The 23,219-nt window shown below is 38.6% G+C and overlaps 1 protein-coding gene and 1 long non-coding RNA gene across 2 annotated transcripts; one reads left to right on the top strand and one right to left on the bottom strand.

The window, feature by feature from the left end:
- Positions 1-368: 368 nt before the first annotated feature.
- CDKN2B (cyclin dependent kinase inhibitor 2B) lies at positions 369-4,891 on the bottom strand. Its single transcript, XM_003782847.3, has 2 exons — positions 4,325-4,891; positions 369-2,165 (listed from the first exon to the last, which is right to left on the bottom strand). Exons 1-2 carry the CDS (start codon positions 4,478-4,480, stop codon positions 1,905-1,907), a joined length of 417 nt encoding a protein of 138 aa, XP_003782895.1. The 5' UTR covers positions 4,481-4,891; the 3' UTR covers positions 369-1,904.
- A 1,026-nt stretch (positions 4,892-5,917) lies between these two features.
- Positions 5,918-23,219, top strand: LOC111722610. Its single transcript, XR_002771356.1, has 4 exons — positions 5,918-5,979; positions 17,555-17,823; positions 21,490-21,581; positions 23,167-23,219. It is a non-coding gene; the product is annotated as an uncharacterized LOC111722610 (long non-coding RNA).

Here is a 23,219-nt window from a genome sequence, read left to right as displayed (position 1 = left end):
ATATTTGAAGAATAGGAATTGAGAGAGAAGTAAAGATTTGTGCATTAAGCTGAAAGGCACCCTTTCTTATAAGTCTCTTTTTTTCTCTTCCCTCTTCTTGCTTTAAATGTATACAGGGTACCACAAAAATATAGACATATGTGAAGGGATCTTGCTGAAAATAAAATAGATCATTCCCTAAAAATGTTATGAATTGCAGGCAAAGTGGGTGTGTGCAGCATGTCTAGGCACTGACCAGTAACAGTACCTTCAATTCTACTTCAAAAAGTAATACATAAAGCTATTTAAAAATGTGTATACATTTTTTGGCACCTTCTGTACACAGTAGAATGGACACTTAGGAGCATAAAACATGTATAAATCTCATGTTTTTCTATGGCATATGTATGCAGTTTTCATAAATTGTCAGCATTTTTTATCAACAATTATTACAAAGGGTAAGAGAAGGGAATCCCTTTTGAACCTTTAAGATTTCTTTGGAGTTAGTGGTAAATCTATGAATATACACGTTTAAGCTAAATTATCCACACTTTGGAGTTCAGTCTCTATTGTTAGTTCTTTATTAAAATGGTAAGGTTATCAATTGTTCCAACAATATAATGAATAAATCAATACTGGAAATTAAATCCCAAAGCAGTGCACCTTTAGTTCTGCAGATGTTAAGATATTCTGCAAGCCTTCATTGCAAATTTTCCACAGTTTTATACTCAACCTACTTTTTTAGCAACCCTTGAGAAATATCCCAAGATAATTTATGGGATAAGTGCATCTACCTTCTCAAAGACATTTGGACTATTTCATAGTTTGACCCCCTGAGATACTCTATAAAGAAACCATCAGAAAAATTAACATATAAATAAATAGGTTAAGGATGAAAGCAATCTAGGCTGTTTGCACTGAGTTATAGCTTGCCCTGGTGTCATAGCTTTCCTTAAGAAGCTGTAGTTCTTCCTCATCTCTTTACAGAAAGGACACGAGTTACTTTGTTATTTAAAGTCTTTAAGTCGCATTAACTAAGACTGTTACTGAAGAACAACTCAAAAGTACAAAGTATCTTGAAGTCTTTTCAAGTAGTAATTCATAGGGGGATTTCTGTATCTTATTGGTAATAGATTAAGCAAAATGTTACAGTCAACGTTACAATTGCTCTCACTGCAATGCACTCGTCCTGTGCGCTGTTCTGACTCTGGTGCCATCCAGAACATGGGGGGCATCTCCTCTCAGTGGAAGAAGAGCCAAAGCCTGCATCTTCCAGATCTGCTGTGCAGTGTCATGATAAGGGATTTTAGGACATGAGGCAGATCTTCCGTAACTTCCGCATGCTCTGCGCCCACTCTGCTATCTGGTGAAGGTGAGCGTGAGCCCGTAGGGCTTCCAGAGACTATCATTTTGCAGGTAGTTTGCGGAGCACTCCACAGCTAGAGTAAAGCATTAGGCACCTACTGAAGCCCACCACGACCTTTATCCATCCGAGTCTCAGCCTTCAGGTTTTCCCTCTTTGGTCCGGGACTTAATACCGAAGCCTGGATTTACCCGGAGCTGCTCTGCAGTCAGTAGGGAGAACGTATGGGTCACCCGCTCCTCCTACTCAGCCACCCCAGCATTGTCTATCCGAAAACTCTCAAGAGTGAACTACACCCGGAACTTCACACACTCCTTAACATTGTAGGAGATCCACCTCTTTGTGTTTGGCTTCACTGTGAATGCAAAGAGCTAGATCCAGATTAAGAAAAAACGTCTATAAACTCACTCCCAGTTGGCTCCTCCTTCCTCCGGAGAGTGGAGTTGCTCTGGGTGTTCAGCAAGCTTTCCAGCCGTTCCACGTTTGCTGCCTTCATTGTAGTAGGTGAGGATGGGGAACTGGGGAGAAAATAAGCATGGTGGGCGGCTGAGCGAACCCTCTTTCAGTCTCCTGCGGCCATCCGCAGGTACCGTACGACATCGAAGTGGCCTCGTTCCTCAGCCAGGTCCACCGGCAGGCGGCCCCAGGCATCGCGCACATCCAGACGCGCTCCCGCCCGGTGCAGCACCACCAGCGTGTCCAAGAAGCCCTCCCGGGCCGCATCATGCACAGGTCGGGTGAGAGTGGTGGGGTCTGCGCAGTTGGGCTCTGCACCGTGGAGCAGCAGCAGTTCCGCCACTGGGACGCTGCCCATCATCATGACCTGCGGAGAGAGTAGAGTGGTCGGGGTGAGGCGTGGAGGCAGTGTGAAGCCAGCCGGTTGGGGCGCAGCAGGTAGACATTTTAGATACCTATTTGTGACATATTCACCCAATGTAGAGGGCACAAGCATCTGGCTGCTGGTTTCTCTTCCTTTGCTGATTACCCCCTGTCCCTGTTCTTTACCCAACACAAATTAAAATTTCATTTATTTTCAAATATGCAGAGAGAAGAGCCAGCTGATGGCACAGTGATTATTGTCCTTGTAGAAGTTCTCGATTTCCATGGAAACACTGGAATCTAGTTTGTTAAATGATTTATGGAGCAGAGTGACGTTTAAGTGGCTTTTATAGTTGTTATTTTTTCCCTGCTCCTTCCCCTGCCATAATCCAGATTAAAAAATATTAATCAACTGATTTTTCTAAAAAAGAAGTCAGGGGTATGCTTTAGGGAGAAAATAAGAAACAAAAGTTTCCTAAAAAGGTTTTCTTTGTTCTCAGAGCAAATCTGCGGAAGGCTTTTGTTATTATTGTATGTGTCTGTGCTCAGACGATAGTCTGATGATTTGAGGCAAAGATGGAGATCAGAAGGGTAAAAGGAAACTAAGTCACATGTAATGACTTCACAAAATGATGAAAACAAATGATTTGTTATAAATCATAGGCCATTTTACTATTTTAAGTTAATGTCATACTAAAACATTTAATTTTACCTGTTATGCTAATATTACATATAATGTAACGTGTAAAATTAACACTATGTTCACATTGTACAGGATTTTACAATCACTAAGATTTTATGTTAAATAGCAAATATTTTGCTATATAGAGTGTTTAGATATTAACAGTCAAATTAGAATGGTGCTTAACTTTAGAAAAACAATGTTTTAAAAGAGTAATCTTATAGCAGCCATTTGTTACATGTGCCATCATGCAAGCATTTGCTTTGATACTTCGCTTTTGGTTAACAATATAACAAATTTTGATTGAACTAAATGTTCGACATGGAGTTACTTTGTTCTTGTGGGTTTATGTGCTTTAAAATGTACCATGTAATTTAAAGGCAGTATACCTCTAGTTTTCTTGTTTGCTTGTTTCATGAAAACAGCAGAAATGGAAATACTCATTTCTTCCCTTAAAAATCACGATAACCATAAGTTATTTCTACTAGTGATGTAAAGGGTATTTTACACTAAAAAAAGAAAAAAAAAGTGGTCCTTATTATTTCAGAAAATGGTGAATCAAAATTATGAGAAAACTTGTTTTTGTAATTACTAATAGAATTTTGTGAGTATCAATATTACGTTTTTGCTGCTTTCAAATATCCCTTCTTTGTTACACCACTTTTGTAAGAATTCAAGAGGAATTAACATTTATTTTCTTAAAAACTACACCATTAACAAGATTTTCAAATATTAGCTTAGTTATAGAGGGTGATAATGAGATGAATACTGAATATGACCATAATAGTAAAGTACAAAGGCATTATCTTAGATTTTAAAGGATTAAGAAATACTTAAATACTTTAAAGAGGAAACATTATGAAGATCCTTTTCCATTTAAAGATAAGTTTCTGCAGATATTTTTAATTCAAGCATTGAGTATGATAATAAACTATAGAAGCCTTAACAAAAATCTTATGCATCACTCCAGAGACACTGCTAACATAAAAGGAATTAAGTACTGTGGTGGAGAAATCCAGTCTCATACCTTTGAACTCAATTCGCCTCTAGTAGGAAAGAATACAAAAAATTCCATACAGAGGCTTCAAAGTTCACCTTGAAGTATTTTCATTGTACTTTGAGTTTGTAGAGGAACTACCTTAAATCCACTTCGCGTTGTGTACATTTTAATTTACTTTATCGCTGAAAGTAGACAAAATAGTTCTCCCCAAATAAGCTTGCCTTTTCCCCTTTCCTCTCTAATTGAATATTATTTAAATCTCCAATCTTGAGATGGCCAAAAAAATGTATTTTCCTACCATTAAAAGAAAACCAAACTGAAGCACACTTTAAAATTTTTTCTAAGTATAAACGTGTTTTACGCCTGGGCTCCAAGCCCGAGAGACGCTGCCGAAGTTAAGCCGGTGACATTCGTCCCAGCCCCGAGGCTGGGAGGCCGTGCCCCGCGGTCGTGCGCCCCCTGCCGGTCGGACCCCGGTTACCTGGATCGCCCTTCTTCCGAAGCGGTTGATTCCGTTGGGATCCGCGCCCGCTTCCAGGAGCTGCTGCACCTTCTCCACTTGCCCCCGCGCCGCGGCGTTGGCCAGGCCCGCATCGCTGCCACCACCACTGAACATACCCTTGTTCTCCTCGCGCATTCCGTGGCCCCCAGGCACTGAGGGGCCGGGATAATCCACTGCTGACTGTAAACTCCGTGACCCTCCTCCCTCCTTTCCCACCCCGCTCCGGCGCACACTCCGGTCTCTAGGGGACCTCAGCTCAGCTTCAGTCCCTTCTCGCCGTCCTTCTGCGCTTTGGGGTCAGGGTAATGGCCGAGCTGCCCGTGGTTAGCTCCAGGATTTTCCTATCTCCTGAGAAGCAGAGGATTCGACTGGCTTTCTCGTGGGAAAAAACAGGAGAAAAAAGTCTCGCGCTGCCGCAGCCAAGCTCAAAGCCCCTCTAGCCATAGAGTGCAGACGCGTCGCAACGTCCTCACTGCCGGACCTGACTCTGGCAGAGTGCAGAGTGAGCTGGGTAAGAATTCCGTTTTCAGATTGCCGGGGACCCGGCCTCTCACCGCCCTCTCAGGCTCCGCCTCCTGTTACCGGGAGCACGTCCAGGCTAACTAGCCGGAAGGCCCCGCCCACAGCCGGCAGATTACGTCACAGGCCACTCGGGCGAGCTGGGCGGGCGAGCCCGCCCAGAGGTGGTAGGACGCATGCGTGATACCCAGGACGCCCCTCTTGGCACGACTGCTGCGCTGTCCGCTGGGCGTGTGGTAAAGCCAAGGCTTAGATTTGGAAGTCCCAGCAGGCAGAGCGGCGGCCCGCTGGTTTCACTCTGAAGACGTTAGTCGCTGAGAGAAAGGCACTGAAAATAATTCCGTGTCTGAAATGAGTCCACTCTGCATCTGTTAGGCGAGTAAAATTCATCCCGAGCAGCGCTCGAACTCCCCAACTTTCCACATCTTGTATCAACCTAAGCAATTTTCTTTTGGGTGTGTCTTCTTATTTGGATCAACCATGAAAATACTGAAAGATCCCGAGAAGCCTGTTTTACATGTGACTTTTAATTCTTCTTTTTTAAATCTTTGAATTATGGATACAATCCTAAAACAAAACAAAAGAGATTTGAGAGTAAAGATCTGGCACATAGAAGACAAGAATTATATGTTTTAACAATCTGAGATCCCACTTTCGTATTTGTACAGTATATCTTTGTTTGCACTCTTACCTATTTAAAACTAACTTGGCAAGTATTTGATTTTTGTTTATCATGAGTAATAAAGGAAAGTTATGCAACAATAAAGAAACATAATAAAACAGAGGTGTGGTACTGGGCTTGTCATTAAACAGGCTGAACCTGTCATTAAATCCTCTTCTGAAGGTTTGAAGGCCAAGTCATTTTTTTTTCCTTCCTGATCTTCCTACCTGAGTTCGAATCAACATATTTAGTGCTTCAAGGGTTTAAAAACTTACAGCTGATTGAATAGAAAGAGAACCACAAGTCAGGTATCTGTTGCCTAAAACCTTTGGGGAGGACCTCCATGAGAGTGAACCTGTCCTAACACTGAACAGTTTTTATTTACAGAATCATTTTGGTTCAGAGTGCTGAAGAAGACAAAGTCCTAAAAGGCCAATTGCTTAATTATTCAAAGGTAAGGGACTCCACATGTTTTTTTTAAAGCATACTTTTGCTCTAACTCCCCTTCCCCTAAATCCCTGTAAAATGAAAACAATGCAAGGACTGAGAGCCCACGAAAGTGATGGTTAAGACCAAAGATACACTGGCTGAGCCTCAGGAGGGCTAAAACCCAGTTGGACAGAGAAGAAAAGGAGACAGTGTTAATAGCAAGTTCTCTTTCTTTCCCTTCTCATCCCCCTTTCTCAGTTTTCAGTTTATTAATTCACTCTTACATGAACTTCCACATTTTTCTGGAAAAAAGGCTTTTGGTAAAAATTTGTTGATGGTTACTTTGTTCTTAGGTCGTCCAGAAGAATATGCTTAGAAGTCTGCTTCTGGGTCATCTAGTGAATCAGTTCCTATGCACAGTGTGTGGGGGATTACAGGTGTGTCTGTAAAGTGGGAGGAGGAAAATGGGCAGTGGAAAGCAGGAGCCTTTGAAATAAGTGACATTGGTTTCTTACTAGTTACCTCAAGAGGCTGATTCATCAGACTGATATTGGTGGAAGTGGTGGCAAATGGACTCAGTCCAGAATATCCTCACCAGAAGAGCCTAGCTGCTCTGAAATATGTCAGATGCAAGAAGGATGGTTGCCTTTTAAGGAGTATTATTGGGATCTTCTCCCTCATGGATCCAGTAATTAAATTTAGTTCAATTTAACAAAACTTAATTCAGCATGTTTTTTATTCTGGGAATTCACAGTTGAGTAAGACATGGGCTGTCACTTTGAAGAAATTCTCTAATTCTCACCACAGTTGAGTAAGACATGGGCTGTCACTTTGAAGAAATTCTCACCACTTTCTTAGGTGGTAGGCATTCAAAACCAAAAAATAGAGTGTCAGTTTTATACTATGTATACTTTACTGAGAAGTATATTTACAGGATTCTTTGGGAGTAAGGAAGAGAGGGACTTAACTCAGGGTAGAGGTACAGGGAAAGTTTCTTAGAGAAGGTGCCAGCTGGAGAGAGTTTTAAAAGGATGTAGCAGAAATGAACTGTTTCCCATGTTCTTGTTTTGAGCTTTGGGTTTCTCTGAAACTGACTAAAAAGTTTAGGAGAAGTGGCCAGGTGTGGTGGCTCATATGGGTAACTCTAGCACTTTGGGAGGCTGAAGAGGAAAGAGACCAGCCTCAGCAATAGTTACACCTTATTGTTACAAAAAAATTTCTAACTATCTAACAATAGTCAGACCTATTGTTAGAGCAATAAGCTGGACACCGATCCTGCAAACACCTATAGTCCCGGGTACTTAAGAAGCTGAAGCAGGAGGATATTATGAGCCCAGGAATTTAGGTTGCCGTAAGCTATAATGACACCACAGTACTCTAGCCTAAGCAGCAGAGTAACACTCTGTCTCAACAAAAAGTTTGGAAAAGACACTCTGATCCAATTTTGGAGTCACTTTCTTAGGTGGTAGGTATGGCCAACATGTCTGAAAAATAAAAACTGTTTGGATTTGATAATGAAATGGAAGAGAATTGTTTTTCTTTGAAGGGGGCATAGATAAAGAGTGATAAGATAGAGAAAAAGCAGATTAACCTAATGTCTGAGAAACTTCCACCAGGCAGATATGTGAGCTTCTCTGAGCAAGCTGACTGGAGAAGAACTTTGCGCACAGAGGCGGGTGCGCTTAGTAGCACCACGGACAGCGCTTCCTCAACAGGCCTGTCTGGGTGGTCCCAACCTGCTTCAGATGGAGAATTCTGAAATAAGCTTAAAACTTGGTCTTCCAAAGTCTTTTTCTCTCCTGAAATAAAAAAGAACCCATCGAAGTTCAATGGACTTTTTGCAAAATCAGCCTGCTCAACCTAGCTTTCAAATCTTATTGTATTTTATCTAATATTCTCTCTATGAAGAATATTATATATTCTCTATGTTTAAGAGCAGGTAAATCAAACTTATTGCCTCCTCTGTCTGGAGTGCTTTATAACTAATTTAACCCTCATAATCTATGCAGCATGCATTAGTATCTCAATTTTACAGACAAGATAAAAAGACAGAAAAGTAACTTGTACATCAGCTAGCCATTGTTAGTAGGGGGTGTGTAAACTGTGTGGCTTCAGAGCCTCTACTCTTTATACTGCATAGTATTTTCATCAGCTCTCACCGTAGGCTTAACAGAGGGGAAAAGCAATAATCTGGGGTGCAATTATTTTTCAGTCCATACTGTTTTTTCCAGATGGCTTACTTCACAGCACATCCTTAATAGACTTCAAAGAAGACATCGTACACGTAATACAATAGCACATTTGTCTTGGACAATAGAGTGAGATAATGAAACATTTTTTACTTCTGTCTGAAACCCAACTGTCTTTAGGATGAAGCACAACCTGTTGTTAATGCTTTAAACATATGTAAGAGATGAAGTGGGTGAGAAAATAGTAGACAGCTGAAACTTGGAATTGTCACATCCATGTCTTTCAACAGGATGGAGAATTTGTAAGTGAGAAGAAGGAATCTCATGGAAGATTCTCCTTTATTATGCTCATTGGCTTTCCCCCATCTTATTATTCTTTATTTATGAAAGAAAAACAATTCTCTTCCCTATCCTTATAAACTCCAATGTGAATGGTAAATTGACATAAAATTTTGAAGGAAAATGAAAGGGAATGAGTAGCCTCAGTCCCAATATTAAGTGCAGATCACTTGTGATGAGGTTTCTATTCTATTTGGTGAAAGTGTATATAACTTCACTATAAAAAATGTGAATAGAATAACCTGAGTGGCCAAGAGAAGTAGTGATATAGCCTTGCCCTCATTGATACATGGTGGGTCTAAGATAGTGTTTCTAAGTGGGAAGAGAAAAAAAATGAATCATTTTTGAGGCTTTTTCAAATTATATATGACCCACATTTTCTACAGGAGGTTTGACGGTCTTCATCTCATTGTCTGAGAATTATTGCTCCAGGATCCACAGTACATTCACTTCTATATCCCCCATGTGAATTTTTCAAGTTTAAGTGAATGATGGACATATTCATCGTTTTAGCATCTGCATTAGTTTGGCTAGGGCTGCCGTAACAAAATAGCACCGATTGGGTGGTATTTATTTTCTCACAGTTTTGGCTTCTCTTGAGGCCTCTCCTCATGACTTGTGGATGGCCACCCTCCTTCTTCCTCTTTAAATGGTTATCCATCTGTGTACACACACCCCTGGTGTCTCTTTTGTCTGTCCAAATTCCCTCCTTTTATCAAGTCAGATTGGATTGGCGCCTACCCTAATGACCTCATTTTAACTTCATCACCCCTTTGAAGACTCTATGTCTAAAAACACTCACATTCTGAAGTGCCGTGGGTTAGGACTTTAGCATACAAATGTTGACAGGACACAATTCAGCCCATAAAAGCATCTCTTCCACTTTTTACACAGTTTACTTTTTATTTCTTTAAAAATTGTTATTAATCATTCATTTATTTTGAATAAAAATGAAAATAAGATTAACATACTGAAATCAGTTGAAATTCTTCCCGGTCTCTTCTGTCTCTTAATCTACAGTTTCTTCCATTTTCTTTCTGGTTTGATAATATATTCTGGTTTTAACTTGCACACTTCCTGTCTTACACATAGTGTAAATGACCATTTTTCAAAGAAGTGCTTTTTTTTTTTTTTTAACAGTAAATGGTACTTAAAATCAAAAAGTCTCTGCCACTGTGGGTCATCCAGTTCCTTGTTTAGGGCTCACGCTACCCCTTATACACAATCCCAGCTGAACTTAGTCTCTGTGTGTTAGGCAAGTTTGAACATTTTCAGGTGCATACACAGGGTATACTACATGTTGTACTCAGGCCTATAATAATTTATTGCCTTATTTTACCAAATTTTGTCCTATCATTGAAACTCATTGAACTTTAAAAAAGTTATATAGTTCAACTATAGCAACAGCCACATTTAAAAACATTACATTAGTGTTGGTTTGCATATAACACCAGTAATGTACATTTCTTATTTGCCACAAATTTCCTTATGATTAATATATTGAAGTTATTAATTAAGGATTTTTTCTGAGATATTGGTATATATTTGTTCATTAACTTATAGGCAATAAGGGGAAACTTGTAATGCTGAAGACACTTTAATAGGTCACTGCATGCAAAGAGGTTTTTCTTCAGTAACCAAACTTAAGCTACTGCTAGAATGACTTTATGCTTGAGTTAAACATATTGAATAACACAATAATGTGGGAGCCAATATTATTTTGAAATATGAAATATATTATTTGTGAAATTAATTTGTGTATTCAGACTTCCCTATCTCTATTTAAAAAAAAATCTAGTATTAATGTTTGGACATAGTGCATCACACAACTGTCATGATTATAAATGAAATTTCAGGAGTCAGAGTGATGATGGGTTGAGTTAGATGAAAATATTTTCTTCGTTGTGAGCTTAATTGCTTCAGAATTAGCTAAAACATTAAAAATTGAGAATTTTACTTTTTTAAAATTTTCTTTTGAAGATTGTTATTTTTTATAAATACATATTTAATTTATTCACCTTTACCTGGAAATGTGTTATCTTTGAACTATATTTAATTATTTATTTATTTTTTGGGCAGTTTTTGGCTGGGGCTGGGTTTGAACCCACCACTTCCGGTATATGGGGCCAGTGCCCTTCTCCTTTGAGCTACAGGCATGGCCCAATTTAATGATCTTTTATTACGGATTATTCATACATTTGGGATAAAACATATTTTGTCTCCAGGCTTCTTGTATAAAACCCACTTTATGAAATATAGCAATTTTTCTTTTCTTTTCTTTCTTTTTTTTGAGACAGAGTCTCACTGTGTTTCCCTCAGTAGAATGTTGTGGCGTCAGCAACCTCAAACTCTTAGGCTTAAGTGATTCTCTTGCCTCAGACTCCCAAGTAGCTGGGACTACAGGTGTCTGCCATCATGCCCGGCTATTTTTTGGTTGTAGTTGTCATTGTTGTTGGGCAGGCCCAGGCTGGGTTTGAACCCTCCAGCTCCAGTGTATGTGGCTGGCACCCTAGCCACTGAGCTACAGGTGCTGAGCCAATACAGCAATTTTTCACAAACTTTTTTAATTTTAAGAGGCTTTCTTGTTTTAAAAAAATGCATGTGTTCATGCATAAACACTCATACATACATACATATCTCAGCAGAGCCAATTGGCTTGAAGATTTGACTAATCTGCTATACTATGGATCCAGCCCTACACTCAAGCTATCATCTTTATGAGTCTTTGTGAATTGGAACCTGGATTTGTTTTTTTATCTGAAATTGTTGCTGTTGCTTAGATTCAGCTGCATAGCACAATCAAAATCAAATAATTTTTTGCATTGCTAAACTACATGTTCAGAATTTAAGGTCTGTAGGATGTTGGTATGTATTTGTTATCTCCATTTCCCTTGAACATCAACTTTCTCCAGGGAAATAATTGCCAAGGTAACCAATAATTTGCTTGTTGCTAGATCCAGTGATCTCAGTCTTCATCTCAAGCCGTTTCTCCTCTGCAGCATTTGATCCTGGTGACCTTTATTTTTTGTTTCTTTTAACTTTATTGTTTGATATCCTTAGATATTACTGATAACACAAGTCATGCATATGAGGTAAATAGTAGTACCTATTGTTTAGATCCTTCTAAGCAGGTATTTCAGTCTATTTTTATTCCATCTACATTTTTAGTAACAAAGGGAACATAAAATCCTAAATTATTAGCTATCTGTAACATTTTCTCCCTCATCCATTCAGAAGTATTAATCCCCTGCTAAATATCAAATACTTTGTTCTAGGTATAGGTGAAGAGAAAATCAGATAGTATTTATTCCAAAACATGGTGAGAGTACCATAAAATAAATGTCTTGGATCCTATATGAAGGCATAATGAGAAAGTTGATGTAGGCTGGTGGTCAAGGAAATAAAAGAATACTTGAGTTGAGGGTCTGCAAGTTTGTAGGGGAATTAACTATTCAAAGAGAAGGTACTAATTGCAAGGAAGAACATTCCAGGCAGAGGAATTGTATGTGGCAAGCTCTGTTGTGGGAGAAAGCATGGACACTTTGAAAGAATGATGGCCAGAGCTTAGAAAGGGAGAAAGAGTGTGATTAGCTGGGGCTGGAAAAATAGGCATAGGAAAATCTTGTCAGGCTGTATAGGGCATTTTAAAGGTTTTTGTCTTTATCGTAGAAAAGACAGAAGACAAGAAAAGGAGAAGACATTGGTGTGTAAGAAGAAAAGTGATGTGATTAGATTTTCAGTTAAATTAAAAAAATAATTTGAATGTGTTTTGGAAAATGTCTGGTAGCTTGGACTAATGTGTTTTTCCCATGATGGAGAGAAGTAGACTGCTTTAAGACATGCGTAATGAGTAACATTAACAGAGCTTAGTAATGAACCAGAGATAGCAGATAAGAGAAATAAAGATATTGGGTAGCTTTGTATGGGAGAGGTTGGTGATCCTGGTTATCAAGATAGGGAATACTGGATGAGGACATAGTTTGACGGAAAGATTCTGAGTTCAAGTTCAGTGGGAATGAGCTTGAGACATGGCAAAATATCCAGCCGGAGATGTCCAATGGAAGTTAGAGAGGAGTCTAAATCTCAGAGAGGGATATGGGAGTGTATTTTTCTAACTTAGATTAGTTTACAGTAATGAATTTTCTCTATTCTCAAATGCAGAAGTTTTGGTGTAGAAGATTAGTTTATTCAGAAGAATTAGTTTTTTTTCAGAAAAAGAGTAAGACAGTATAAGCAATAGTATTCAATCCTAGGAATTAATTGCAAGACCTTTGTGACAAAAAATAATTGATAATATATGTTGATGCCACCTCTTCTCTCTCCTTAACCATTTTGAAAACAACTTTTATATTTATTTACATTGTTAAATTTTAAACATTACATTGTTTTTATTTTAAAAATTGTAAGTCCAACTTTTCCTGGATTACTTATATATAGGGACCAGTTCTGAAGAATAAATACAATGCACATTCAAACTTAGAAGAATTTATTGAAAAAATTTTAGAGAACTGGAAAAAAGACCCAGAAAAATGCTAGAAGAAGGTATTTACCCCACAAGCTGATAAGAGTCTCTTGAAAATTTCTTTCTTTATTCAGTCTTACCAAATGAAAAAAGTGAGTAACAATATTAGCATTAGAAAATCAGCTTGCACCTTGAGGCAGGGTAGGGGGGGACCCGGTGGCTCACACTTGTAATTCTAGCACTCTGGAAGGCCGAGGCAGATGGATTGCTCAAGTTCAGGAGTTCAAGACCAGTCTGAGAAAAAGTGAAACCCCCATCTTTACTGAAAATGGAAACAAACAAACAAACAAACAAACAAATAAAAAACTAGTCAGGCATCGTGGCACACACCTGTAGTCCCAGCTACTTAGGAGGCTGAGGCAAGAGGATTGCTTGAGCCCTGGAGTTTGAGGTTGCTATGTAGTATTGTGCCACAGTGCTCTACCCAGGGCAACAGAACAAGACTCTGTCTTAAAAAAAAAAAATCTAATTCTAAACTATGTGAGACACTGTTTAAAAAAACAAAATCCCCTAAAAATAATGTATTTTCTGACTGAAGAATCCTTTTTCCATGGTTGCTCTTTTTGTGATACAATTATGTCTGAATTATGTCGGATTTATTCAAGTTATCTAGTAGCCATCTGACAAATATTTACTGAGTTTTCATTATGTTCTAGGCATTTTTTTAGGTATTCAAATACATCAATGACAAAATAGTCAAAGATCCCTGTCCTCATGACACTTACATTATAGCAGGAATGGCAGTTTCTGTTTGTAAGGTTAATCACATTATGGAAGTGTGAAATAACCTTAAAATAAAAGAGGTTACTTTTTATTGAACAAGTTTCATAGGTATACTAAATCCTAAAGTATATAAGGCTTGGCTTATGAGAAATCAATATCCACAATATAGAAAGATATTTAAAATAATTTTTGTATATGAATGAATCAGTAATGAAACTATTATCTCAATAATCATAAACTGATTGCAAAGTGATTGCCATATCAGAAAAATCCTGGCAGACTTAAAGCAAAAGTTTCAAAAACAAAACTTAGTGCAAACGAGAGAGAATGTTAGTGGCCATGCTGTGGTGGTGTTCCTCAGGTCTTCCCACCTGGTCTCAGATCTAGCCTGCATGGCTCGCTCTGTGGTCGTCCGTGTGGTTTGTACTCCTGAGGCCTACACCTGCTGCTGCCTGTTACCACATATTTTCTCACAATTTTCCATTTTCATGTATTTACTCTGACAGTTTATTGTGTTTGTAGTCAGTAAGGTCTGAGTATTGTGACATTATTATAATTTTACACAATTCAAATAAGGAAAAAACTTGCTTTCTGTTTTTTTAAAAAGTTTTAATTAATTACTGGACACATACTTGTATATATATTTATAGGGTACAAGAGATAAAGGCCTACAATATGAAATAATCAAATCAAAGTAAATGGGCTATACGTTAGCTAAGATATTTATAATTCTTTTTTGTTTTAGAAACATTCTAATTCCACTGTTTAGTAAAGTATAAAGTACACCCTTGCTTGTTGCTGATTCTTCTCACTTTCTTGTGCTATTATTCATCCCATCTATCTTGCTTTCTGCTACAAAATGGATAGTAGATAATTTTAGGTATAGAAAGTAATATTTCCTATATGGATCATTCCATCTGTGGGACTCTAATTTTCACTGGTTGGTAAGCTATAACTTTAGTAATCAGGTTTTATTGAAATAATTGTTTTTTTTTTTTTGGAGACAGAGCCTCAAGCTGTTGCCTTGGGTAGAGTGCTCTGGCATCACAGCTAAAGCAACCTCCAACTCCTGGGCTTAAGCAATTCTCTTGTCTCAGCCTCCCAAGTAGCTGGGACTACAGGTGCCCACCACACTGCCCAGCTATTTTTTGGTTGTAGTTGTCATTGTTGTTTGGCAGCCCTGGGCTGGATTCTGGTGTACACATACATACACTGCCAGCTCTGGTGTATGTGGCTGGTGCCATAGCTGCTTGAGCTACAGGCGCTGAGCCTGAAATAGATTTTAAAGTCTGTTTTTCTAGATCTAAAAACATAAAGCTCAAAGTTCTCCTTGAAGGAGAATTAATCACATTTCAGTTATCCTTACCACTTAGAATATCTGGTTTTAGTTAAAACTGACATGTCATACTGAGAAAAACAAAAGGGAGATGCCATCTTTTTTTGAGGGACGACTTCTTTGCAGTTAAACAGCTCACTAAGTGTTTGGAGCCTACTTCTCCTTTGCTTGTAGACACCTCCCACCCCTTGGCGTGGGGGTCCTATAGGGAAGCAGTTAAAAATGTAGCCATCACCCTAGCCTGGGAAGACGTGGAGTAGGGCTGTGAGGCGGCAAGGCCCACACACCCTGGGGAGATGCTCAGGGAACAACCCCCACCTACTTCTCCTCCTTTAACAACGAACACTCTTTTCTCCTCTGCCAGAAGTCATGTAGCCCCTGCATATTTTTCATTTTTATCTTGTGGGCAAGCACAGCTTTTCCCCTCTAAAATTAATCTTTACCTCATGTGCCAAGATTTATATCACTTAGTAACCCTGTTAAAGGTACTATATAAATAAAGCTGCTTCCACAGTCTTAGCTGCTCCAGCCTTGCCAATCCCATCTTTGTCTTTACTCTTGTGTGTATTATTTCCTCATTCCCCACTATTCCCACTCTGGCCCATTCATCTTCGTGTTGGTTTGTGAAAGGTAGAACCCGGGCTGTTCGCTCCTCTGCCCTTGGGGCTGAGTGGGGTAGAAGATTTGTGGGCTAGGAAGTAGTTGCTTCTCTTGGTAGAAGAGTTAGCACTTCTGTCTGGCTATTTGGCAATAGATGGTTCATTCTCTGAATTTGTTTTTAATGCCCTGGTATTGATGTATTTTCCTGCATTCCAGGCAGAAAAATATTACAGTGCCACATGTAAAAGTGTAAGAAGTGGAAAAAGATGGGCATAATGAGAGGAAATTCAAGTCTTTACAATTTTATTAGAGGAGTAGAATTTAAATTGGCTTTGGAGTCAGGTAGACTTGATTTTAAATTCCAGCTCTACTACTTCCTAGCTGAGTGACTGTTGCCACAAGATTTATCCTCCTTAAGATTTAGTTCCCTCAGGCTGGGTGCAGTGGCACATACCTGTAATCCTAGCCCTCTGTGAGGCCAAGGTGGGTGGATTGTTTGGGTTTACAAGTTCAAGACCAGCCTGAGCAAGAGTGAGACCCTTGTCCCTAAAAGAATAGCCAGGCATCATGTTGGGAGCCTGTAGTCTCAGCTGCTCAGGAGGCTGAGGCAAGAGAATCACTCGGGCCAAAGAATTTGAGGTTGCTGTGAGCTATGATGGCATAGCACTCTACTGTGGGTGACAAAGTGAAACTCTTATCTCAAAAAACAAACAAACAAAAAATTGGTTCCCTCATTACAAGATACAATAATACAGTCTTTCTTATAGGGTAAATATTAATTAAAATAGTATGTGCACATATGGTATGCTCTAGGAAAGGAAAAGGCATCAGAGAGCAAATGATATAAGTGTCTTAGGAGGAGGAAGATTCTTGCAGTCAAACTTCAGAGTTGGATTTTAAGTGGTCATTTGTTTGAGCAAATAATTGGGATTTGATATTTTGATAACAAAGAATATGTGTAATTAATTTCTTTCTTTTTAATTGAAAAGTAAATTTATTTCAGGTTAATGTGAGAGTGCAAACAATCAGGTCAAAATATTTGATTTTTTTAGGTAGAGTCCCTCTTGGATAATTGCCTTTCCATTCTTGTGATACTTTTCTAAGAAGAATGTGTTTCAACTCCATCTAGGATATACAAAGATGTGAAGTCACCATCTTTTTTATGACTGAATAATATTCCATGGCATGCATATATCAACATTTGTTGATCCATTCCTGAGTTGATGGGCATTTAGGTTATCTCCTCGTCTTGGCGATTGTAAATTGAACTGCACAATAAACAATCTAGTGTAAATGTCCTTATGATAAATTGATTTTTTTTCTAAAATTGATTCAAGATGGATAAAATATTTAAATCTAAGGCATGAGATAATAAAATTCTAATTAATTTCTTAAATCATCATTATAGAACATAAATTAATAAACAGAATTCACTGTATTTGTGAAGCATTTTATATTTTGTGCAATCGTTTGTGTATCACCTTTCCAATGCTTGCCGTATTCACCATATTCACTTAACTTCATTTAAACAATATAATCTGTAAAATCACGTGTTTGCTACACCAGTTATAGTTTTCTAATGCACTCTAAAACAAATACCTTAAAAAGTTCCACCTGTAGTTCACATGCCACCCCTAATCATCTCAAGTACCTCTAGTGTTTGGAAAACCATGATATACCTTATCCCCCTCGGTCCTCATAATAGTTATATGAGGCAAACAGGGAAGGCATAGTGACCCTGATTTCAAAGATGAGAGGATCAGTTGCATGGATAAAACTATCATCTGTAAATTGTCAGAATTGGTCCTGGTACTCACGCTCTTAAAATAAATAGAATATGGCAACCTTGTGAGACATCATTTTGCAAAAGATTGTGACTTCTATCTTTTAGAGGACCTTCTCTCCTGCTGACTTTGATGATGCAAGCTGCCACAGAAGAGAGGTTCAGGAGGAAGGGACCTAAGGCAGCCTCTGACCAATGGCAAACAGCAAGTGAACTGAAGTCCTTAATCCACTATTCCTCGGGGAAAAGAATCCTGTCAACAATTGTGTGTTAGCTTGAAAGCAGATTCTTCCCTTGGTGGACACCTCGACTACAGCCTTGTGAGAGGCCGTGAAGCAGAGGACACAGCTAAGCTGTCCTAGATCTCTTCTCCACAGGTATTTTAAGCTATGAGTTTTCTTGGTGGGGAGGGAGTAATTTGTTATTCTGCTGTGTAACACAAGTCCACGAGTCATTTCCAGAAATGATTCAATGGAGGTGGAATCTTATGGCTATAGGCCCTGAGGGCTTAGAGTTCTAATAGAATTGTAATATCTAATAATGGACACCTTTTCTTTCTTTCTTATTCTCCCATTTCTTCTCTGTTCCCTGTACTTTTAATTAATAAGGCAGTTGGAAACAAAGTCAATAGCAACACAAGAAAACACGCACATCTACAAAATGTTATCATTTATACTTTTTTGTTTTTGAGATAGAGTCTTACTCTGTTGCCCTGGGTATGGTGCCATGGCATCATCACAGCTCACAGCAACCTCAAACTCTTGAGCTCAAGTGATCCTCTTGCCTCAGCCTCCCAACTAGCTGGGACTACAGGTGCCCACCACAAACCGAGCTAATTATTTAATTTTTAGTGTAGATGGGGTCTTGCTCTTGCTCAGGTTGGTTTGGAACTCCTGAGCTCAAGCAGTTTTCTCACCTTGGCCTCCTACAGTGCTAGGATTACAGGTGTGAGCCAATCATTTATACTTTATATCAGCAATGCCCCGCCCAGGGCTTAATGTGTAAGAGGTGCACATTTAGGCAGTGCTCAACAAAGGCTTGTCTGCTGGTATTCTTGAATCATCACAGAGTTGCTCCATTGCTGTCTAAACCACTTTGCGTTTTCATTTTTCTGTTTTGGAGAGTGTCTTTATTCTTTTGAAGAGCTTTGTGAACTCATTTTCTTCCTCTCTTTTTCTCTGTAATCAATTTATGACACTGAGCTATCCATACCATGTGTTTGCTTGGATGTCAAGATGATTTTTCCTACAGGTTTACCCTCTTCAAAATTAAAAACTTGGGACCTGAGAAAATCACATCCACTTTTTACATTGTCTTACTGATTTCCTCTTCATTTTTTATTCACTCTACTACCTCATAGATTTTCACTTTTGCAGGGGTGTTTGCTTCTATTTCACGTGTATAAGTAGGTACACCTAGCCCCTTGATAAATGGACAGATAGAGCAGGTGGTGGGGGAGGAGTATATATGCACAGATGAGAACCATAAATCCTTCACTTTATGCCAGCAAAATTTAATAATAGCATTCAAACATACAGAGACATATACAAATAAATCACACTATAAAAACTTGTAACAAGTACTGGCAAGTTGGATGGCAAACTTACCCCGAAACCTGTGTCTCCAATAAAAACATCATAATTAAAAACAAGGCTGTCCATAAAGCATAACATATAATAACAATTGGTTACAACTTTGCAGCTGGTACAAGACTCGATTAGAAAGTTAGAAGTTAGCTTTCTCAGGTAAAAATTCTCTACCTATACAGTATGCAGCCAACAGATTATCATCTATATTTGAATTGTGAAATACTACTTGCTCCAGGAATCAACACCTGCTGACTTTGGTCCAGAGGAGACCGAGGTGAGGCAGGTTTACCTGTCTGGTAAGAACACTAGTGTTTGCCATGTATTTACAGAGTGCCTGCTGTGTATCAGATACTTTTTTAGGCACTGACTGTATGTTTCTTTACATTGCTCAACCAACAGTCAACTCTTTTCCTTACATTAAACTGGGGCTTAACATGAAACAAGTATTTGTAAGTGGCAAAAGCCAGGTTTGAACCCAAGTAGGCTTAATTCGCCAATCTGTGCTTTTTCTATCAAAGTAAAGCCTCGATAAAAGACACGAAATTAATGAATATGTGGAAGCTGGTGAGTAGGATACAGTTGCAGCCTTAAACTAGATCATGTTGAACATGTGGCAGAATGGGCAATAGAAGCTTTTTCTTTGTTGCTAGATGTTTTTTTGATTGGTTATTACCAATTATTACTTGATATTAAAATCTTATTACTGCAGTTTATAAATTCATCTACCCAAGCTTGTATCAATCTGACAAGCCCAAACTGAATAAAATTTGAGACTTGGCATGTCCTCTCTTCAGAGTGACTGTGCGACAGGTGGCCAGAGTCTAAAAATGGAATCCAAGGTCCATGGATCTGTAGCAAGACGTTTCCACTGTGTCCTTCTCTGACGTTCTCGCAGAGGGGCCTACTTTGGTGAGACATTATGGGAGAAACTGAGACAAGAATCTGGAGGTAGGATGGTGGAGGAGATAAAGGAATTAGCCAGTAAAATTCAAATTCTTATATTATGAAACAAAAAATATTCTTTTTCCTGCTCAGGTTTTTGGGAATGGTAAAAAGCTCTACACATGGGCAAAATGTCTTAGGGTATCGGTTGACAAAGAACTTGATTGTCGTGAACTTCCATTTCTTAGAATTTCAAAATTCTCTGAAAAAACTTATTATACTCAACCTTTTACAAATCTTTACTGGCACACTGCAGTGCAGAGGTTAGCACACTTTTGTGTGTGTGTAGAGGGCCAGGTAGTATATTGCTTTGCCTTTGTCAGCCATGGGGTTTCTGTCACAAGCACTCAACTCTGTTGCTGTAGCTTGGTAGCAGCCGTAACAATATGTGAGTGAATATTTGTGTTCTAATATAACTTTTTAAAATAAAAATCAGGCAGCAAGGCAGATTTGACAAAAGGATCATAGTTTGCTATGGCGTAGTGGAAGGAGTTCAACTAGAGTTTGGTTATAGCTCTGCTATTCTAGCTGGGTATTCTTGAGAATGCATTTTAATTTAGCGTTAAGGTAGTTTCTTAATAATAAGGCATAAAACTTAATCTTAATAATAAGATAATAAAACTTACTTCACAAGACTGTTATGAAGATTAAGCTCTGTGGCTAAAATAAGCAAACTGTCTGGCACTTAATGGGTACCTAATAAATACAACTATCATAATTATCATCATTATGCATTATTTAAAAAAATTTCTCTTAGTGTTCTTAGGTTGTTGGTTGTCTAACTGAGTATTTACAGTAAATCAATAAATACCAGTGAGGGCAGCTGGAACTGTTTGGGTGGTTCATTGCTGATGTTCTAGTTCTGCTGGAACTAGAAAATTACTTAGAGATTGCTGGTGCTTGTTTTATACTCATTGAATTAATACCATTCTCTCTCAGTTCTTGTCTCTCTACCTCAAGTCCTTTTCAAAAGAATTTTAGAGATATGGGTGCATGTGTTTGTGTTACTTCTTCATTTTCCTTGTTGAGTGATTGTGAATATATTGATTGCATCAAACATGGTTCTCATCTTTCTCCATAGTAAATGATAAGCTTCTATTGACTTGAATACAGACCAGCCCTAGTGGCCTGTGGGTGGGAAAGTCTGGGTGTGTCTAGTTTGGTCTGTGGCACCAGAAGAGGCTGGATGCACTTTGTTTTGCTTATAGAATGTTGACACCAGTGCAGGGGCTGCTTTTCTGTATATGTGTCTTGGTCTTCTTTGTGAAAAGTCCCTCCCTGGCTGATTTGAGCTGCTGGCCTGAGCCCCACATCCTGCATATACCACACTAGCTTTCTCTTTGTGTCATTCTGCCTCATTTCTAGAGATGAGTTTGGTATAGAAGTAAGCTCTGGCTTTCTATCATTGCAGATTCTCCTAGAAGGGGAAAAGGCCATGATCATATCTGAGGGTCTTGAATCACTATAGACATGGACTTAAAGAGATTTTTTTTTTTTTTTTTTGGGCTCAAGGAGGAAATTGTGCCAATTGCCCTGAAGGAGAAGACCTAGAACAAGGCCTTAACTCTAAATGTAAGGGCTGAGGTGATGACTTCACTATAAAGGTAAGGGCTACAGTTAACAGACAACTTTCCACTCCTGCTATTGGAAGGGAGAGTCGGTCTTTCCTCTGTCTCCTGTGCCTCTTCCTCATTCTTCCCCTTCCCTCTTCTTTCTTATAATGATAAGTAAAGACAAATGATAACAGATCTGCCTTGTGCTGGTATGGGGCAAAAAAGTCATTTAATAACAAAAGTTGGGTCAAAATTCACTTTTCTCTTCTTGTATTAAAATTATAGTGTGCAAGGGCTAATGAGATTGAAGGCTTCCAACCTGAAGATAATGCTTGCCAAAGTGGCAAAAAACGGAGAAAAAGCCTAAAAGAATCAGTAATACTTAGGGATAATATTAAAAGTCTTCACATATTACACATTTACATAATACTACAAGGCACATTTTTTTTTTTTTTTGGTAAATAAAACAGCCAATCCAAGGAAAAAGTATATTCACTTTAAATCATTATAATTCTGGAGAAATAATAGCATTTAAGTTGTATGAAATAAGATTAGTCTATAGTCTAAATTGTTTCTTCCTGGATATTCCACCCTCCCCCATGCATATGGAGATGTATCTAGAGCTATTTCATTTAAAAAAAAATTATGACATATCCTATAAGTTAATGTATATTTAGCTTGTTTCTTAGTTTACCTAAAAAGGGTTTATAGTTGCCTCATTATAACAAAGTTAGGAGTCACAAATCCTTTTAATAGGTGGTGTTTTCTACTGTAACTTCTCTGGCTTCCTTTGAGAATGATCTTTTGAAACAAGCCTAAAATACATTTAGGGAGGTATTATAAATGTTCATATATACCTTGTGTCTATTTCCATGACTTACCTGTGTGTGAAACTGAGTTGTGTAGGTTTAATTTCAAATCCAGCAAAATGAGTTGGCACTGATTCATCGCCAGATGGGATTAGGAAGTGGCTCCCCCAACATCACTGTGCCAATTTGGCTTTGTGCCTTTCTTTCCCCCCTTCCCCTTTTATTACTTTCATGTAATTATTTGTGTACATGTCTGACTTTCCACTCCTTTGAGGGCAGGGACTGTGCCTTATTCATCTCTGTATTATTCAATGCTTCTATTACAAGGCCTGGCCCAGAGTGGTCGGCCAAGAAGTGTGTGTTAGAGAAATAATCATAAATAAGCTAGGAATTCTCGTTTGGATTTCTGTGTGTGAAAACTTGCTTTCAACTATTTGTGTGGAATAAAGAAATACGGGTTTTGAGTATATATTATACAGTACTGTCGGTACATTTGTTGTATAGTAGAATTCAGTAGCTGCTGCTCAAGTTCAGGAATCCTCTGTGGTATTCCTATGTTAACTTCACTTCTATCACTAGCCATGCCCTGATGCTGGGTGACTTTATCCTGGCATGTTTTGGCAGGACTCTACCTGGTTTGCGCAATCTACAGGGTTCTAGTTTCAACAAGAATATGTTTACACACATTTAATTTCTCTTGGGTTATAAAATATCATTGTTCTTTTTGCTTATCTCCTTCCCTTACTTTTAGAAACAGGACAGACATCTTCGGGTCTTGCCGATCCTGTTTGGTGTGCTCTTAGATTAATTTTAGCTTTTCTCTTTAGCTTTCATGACACTCCAAGACATTTCCAGTCATATTTCCTGCATCAGAGAATGT

Source organism: Otolemur garnettii, unplaced genomic scaffold (genome assembly GCF_000181295.1).
Source record: "Otolemur garnettii isolate 467f Iridium unplaced genomic scaffold, OtoGar3 scaffold00006, whole genome shotgun sequence".
Lineage (NCBI taxonomy): Eukaryota > Metazoa > Chordata > Mammalia > Primates > Galagidae > Otolemur > Otolemur garnettii.
This window is presented reverse-complemented; position numbering and strand designations above follow the sequence as displayed.